The sequence below is a fragment of the Antrostomus carolinensis genome, unplaced genomic scaffold (assembly GCF_000700745.2).
Source record: "Antrostomus carolinensis isolate BGI_N321 unplaced genomic scaffold, ASM70074v2 scaffold24452, whole genome shotgun sequence".
Classification (NCBI taxonomy): Eukaryota; Metazoa; Chordata; class Aves; order Caprimulgiformes; family Caprimulgidae; genus Antrostomus; species Antrostomus carolinensis.
In genome coordinates this window covers 1-3916 of record NW_010297910.1, presented here as the reverse complement: position 1 = coordinate 3916, position 3916 = coordinate 1, and the positions used below count along the sequence as shown (strand labels likewise).

The 3916-nt window shown below is 37.3% G+C and overlaps 1 protein-coding gene across 1 annotated transcript; it reads right to left on the bottom strand.

Moving 5' to 3' along the window:
* Window positions 1-1235: 1235 nt before the first annotated feature.
* On the bottom strand, window positions 1236-3121 carry RMI1 (RecQ mediated genome instability 1). The gene has a single exon (XM_010162286.1). It carries the CDS (start codon window positions 3114-3116, stop codon window positions 1236-1238), a length of 1881 nt encoding a protein of 626 aa, XP_010160588.1. The 5' UTR covers window positions 3117-3121.
* Between the last annotated feature and the right edge of the window lie 795 nt (window positions 3122-3916).

The window sequence follows — 3916 nt, the reverse complement described above, 5'->3', positions numbered from 1 at the left end:
TTGCTCAGAGAAATAAAAGGCTCTGAAAAAAGATACTGACGGTCCAATTGAAAAATCCTTCTCCTGGCTAACAATTTCACATTCTTTGCAAACACTATCAACCCTGCCCAGGCTTCTGTTGTGGGTCCCATACCCCTGACAGGCTTTTAATTCTTCTAATTTCAAATGAGAGGGGAAAAAAAAACAAAAACCAAACAAAACCAAACACCAAAAAAAAACAAGAGAAGGAAAAAGGATAGGAAGAAGGAAAAGGAAAAACAAAAAATCCAATCAAACAATTTCTGATATTCTATACACTCAACAAGATGTATATTTTTCTTTTAAAGGGACTAAACAACTTCCAACAAAGTTTAAATGAAAACTTTAATATATTTATTTTTATACATTCTAAAAGCAGAAACTAAAAAAATAACCAAAATTAAGACCAATATTAAATATACATATAGAACAGGTTTGTAGCACAAACTGTACTCTGTGAAAAGGTTAGACAAGTAATCATAATAGTGAATAAGGTTGCCTGTGGGTTCAAAACTATTAGCAATGATTAACATCAATATGACAAAAAATAGATGCCGCATACATTATAATTATTTTCTTTTAATAAAAGATTTAAAAATATTTGGCATTCTTTTTGTTTGATATTAAAAATACACAGTTTTTTATCTCATTTATATATAGGGTTGTTTCCTCCCCGCCCCGAGCGTTTAGAAGAAAATCGTTCCTTTCTCTACATTTCAGGTTCTCACATACTGAACATGTATTCAAGTTTTCAGGTTGGCACTGTCAGAAGTGACTGCATTTAAACAATAACTCTTTGTTTAAATTTACTCAACCATCCTCCAAGACAGATAGTCTCCTACAGCTACCTTTTAAAAATCAGGTAGGTAATCATCCTTGAAAAAGTATAACGAGATGGTTTGTTCATTGTTATCCATTTCCTGGCAAATTCTGCTACTCCAGATCACCAAAGACACAGAGGATTTTTGCAGAATGAAAATAATACATGAGTATTTTAAATCAAGACAGAAATATTTTAAAGCTTATTTCAATACTATCACCACAAGAAACAAACTGCTAAGTTTTGCTCCAGCAAGTCATCTCCTCCTTTCACTTCTCCATTTTTCCTGATAAGAGAAAAGCCATACTGCTTAACGTTAAAATTTAACTTTCAACAGTCCTTCAAGGGAAACCAGACTTAAATGTTTCCTAACATACAGTCTGTAAGTTTGCATATATTATTTATTCAAACGTTTCCTCAATTGTTCTACATGCCTTGCATCAGTATCCTGGAGAATTAATACAGTGGCCTTAGACTGAAGTGGATTAAATTCTATAGTCATCAAACAACAGAGATCTATCAGTTGTTTCTGACATTTCTCTAAACCATCTTTAAGCTTCAGATGTAAAGCTCGATCCTTTTTCAGCCTACTCATTTCAGGCACTGAAAAGCCAATCAAACTTGTTAGAATATCATCAGCAAAATCTACTTCAAGATAAGCTGAACCATCAGAAATTTTTGCTTTTATACCCCAGGAGCCATTTACGCTTGTGAGGTTTCCAGTGAGAGTAACAATAAAACACTTAACTTTCAACATTGTAACAGTTTCTGGTTTTTTTGCAAGGAGAAGAGAAATATAGGTGAAAGGTGGAGAATCTAAATCTAAACGTGCCTCTACTTCTCTGCAAGGAAAGGTATGTGAATCATGTTTCTGCTGGTCTGCTTCTGGATTAGTTTTTGAGAATATGGGATCATAATTTAACAGCCTGCTGTCAGACGTGTGCTGGGATTTACATCTGCTCTCACCCAGGTCTGTATCATTCTGCTGTTCTTCAGGAGAATTTTCCAAAGAAAAGCCTGCAGAACTGCAGGTCTGAGGTATGCTCCTGTGCTGTGAAAAGCTACTCATGCTGTTTTGATCTCCATCTAATACTGTTCTTCCAAAAGTCTTTTGCTTGCTGGTAGTTTCAACAGGCTTACCTCTTTCATTCACATAATCTTTTTGACAAGTGCCATTTGAAGATGAATTGCAGGTGCTTCTAGAGGTATGTGGAAGTCTCTCAGTAATTAAATCTGTGTTTCTGTTCATGACCACTGGCGCCACTTCTTCCAGCTCTCTTTGCATCTCCTCTTCCAGAAGAAAGTCATCTTCTAAAGGAAAGTCATTTAAAAAGCCATCAACATATTCTAGAGGAGGTGAAATGTGTCCATCTGAATGAGGCAAAGGGCTTCCAGATTCCCGCAGCAAAACATTTCCATTGTGTGCAGTCAGTGAACCTGAGGCTGTACTAAAATTATTGCTTCTGCTGCAGTATCCACTTTCCACAGATGTTCCGTTGTTTAAAGTAAATTCATTATTTTCATCAAGACTGGCTAAAAGCTCTTCATCTGAAGGGCCTAGAGTTTGTTCTAATTCATCCACAGGCCTTGAAACAATTTGGTTGTGACCAGCTTGTCCAACAGAATTAGGGTTTTCAGTTTCTCCAATTAATCTAGCAAGGACTCTCTCCTGAGAATACTCTTCCAGAAGAGCATCCACTTCACCCCCCAACAGTTTGACATTTTCTGGTTTAAGCAGAAGGACTCCAAGACGATATGCAATATTACCCTGTACAGTGATTTTTGTTCCAGGAGGAAGATTACTGTGGAGGACAGGCACTGGCTGATACTCCATGCCCTGAATTTGATGTATCCCATCAGTTAGTTGCAGCATGAGCATTCGAGTGGGCTTTGCTTCCCAAGGCTTCTGGAATGCCTGAGTACTGGCTGTTACTTCTTCATTTACAGTATTTTTTCCTCTTAGCTTCTGCAATTGCGAATATGCTGGCTGGCTAACATCAACCAGTGAGTCAATCTGTATGGAGTAGAAGCCTGACAACTCTCCCTTGGGGGCATCTAAGATGCCATCAGGCAAAATGGGATATTCCAGATCTCTTAGATCAGTCAGAAGCCATTGCTCATATACCTGCCTGTTAATCTGAGCTTGACTTAAGTTACTACCACCATTTTCTTCATGGATCCAACTAATACACGCTTCCAGCCATGCCAAGGGAACTTTAATATGCCATGTGGATGAAAGCCAAGTTTCTACTCTTGCTGCAATGTTAGATGTAGACATTTTCTTTTAAGTTAAGAGAGCAAATTCCCTAGAACAAAACCCAAAAAGACGTATTTACTCTTCTGACAACAGCTAAAGTTACAACAAGTCTCTCAATCACATTACACAGAAATTTGTTCTCAATTCAAAGTTCTCATATTCTAAGTGCAACAACACAGAAGCACTTGAAATTTAAAACACTTCTACATATACTAAAAATAAACATGTATTTCCAATATTTAAAGTTTCAATCAGCATAAAAAGTATGCGCAGTTTACTTATCACAGAGTATCAGGAAAGTATGGAGACTTCTAGAGGCAACCCTGCTTAGCGACTACTGTTCTTCTTTTGATTTTATTAGAAACATATCACTGAAATCCTTTTGTTATGAATGAAAAGCAAATGGACAAAAAAAACCCAGAAGTAGGTTGTTATACCTCATCTTGGTTAGCACCCAGTTTACCTTGGAAATCAACCTAAGAAGTTATACTCCCATTCCATAGGCGCTATTTTGAACAGAAGAGACCCCACCTACAACAGAACCAAGCTGTGATCTGCCAGCACTTGTAACACAGCAGTGACTTTTACACTGTAACTGGATGAAAGCTTTATACATGACAACAGAAAGCTAGCTTGAAACATCACTGTTATCCAGAGACCCTGCCCAGGGTTTGGCTGCAACAGCACCAAGTCTTGGCAGACATCATCCCAGGAATATCAGTGGCTAATACGACCTAGCTTCTTGTTAGCTTAGGAAGTAGCTATGCACATATAGAATAAAGCAGAATTTGAATAGAATATTTCAGTTGGAAGGGACCTAC

Bases quoted from the DNA above. Each gene is read 5' to 3' on its own strand.
- RMI1 (XM_010162286.1), bottom strand. From the start codon at position 3,116: ATGTCTACATCTAACATTGCAGCAAGAGTAGAAACTTGGCTTTCATCC.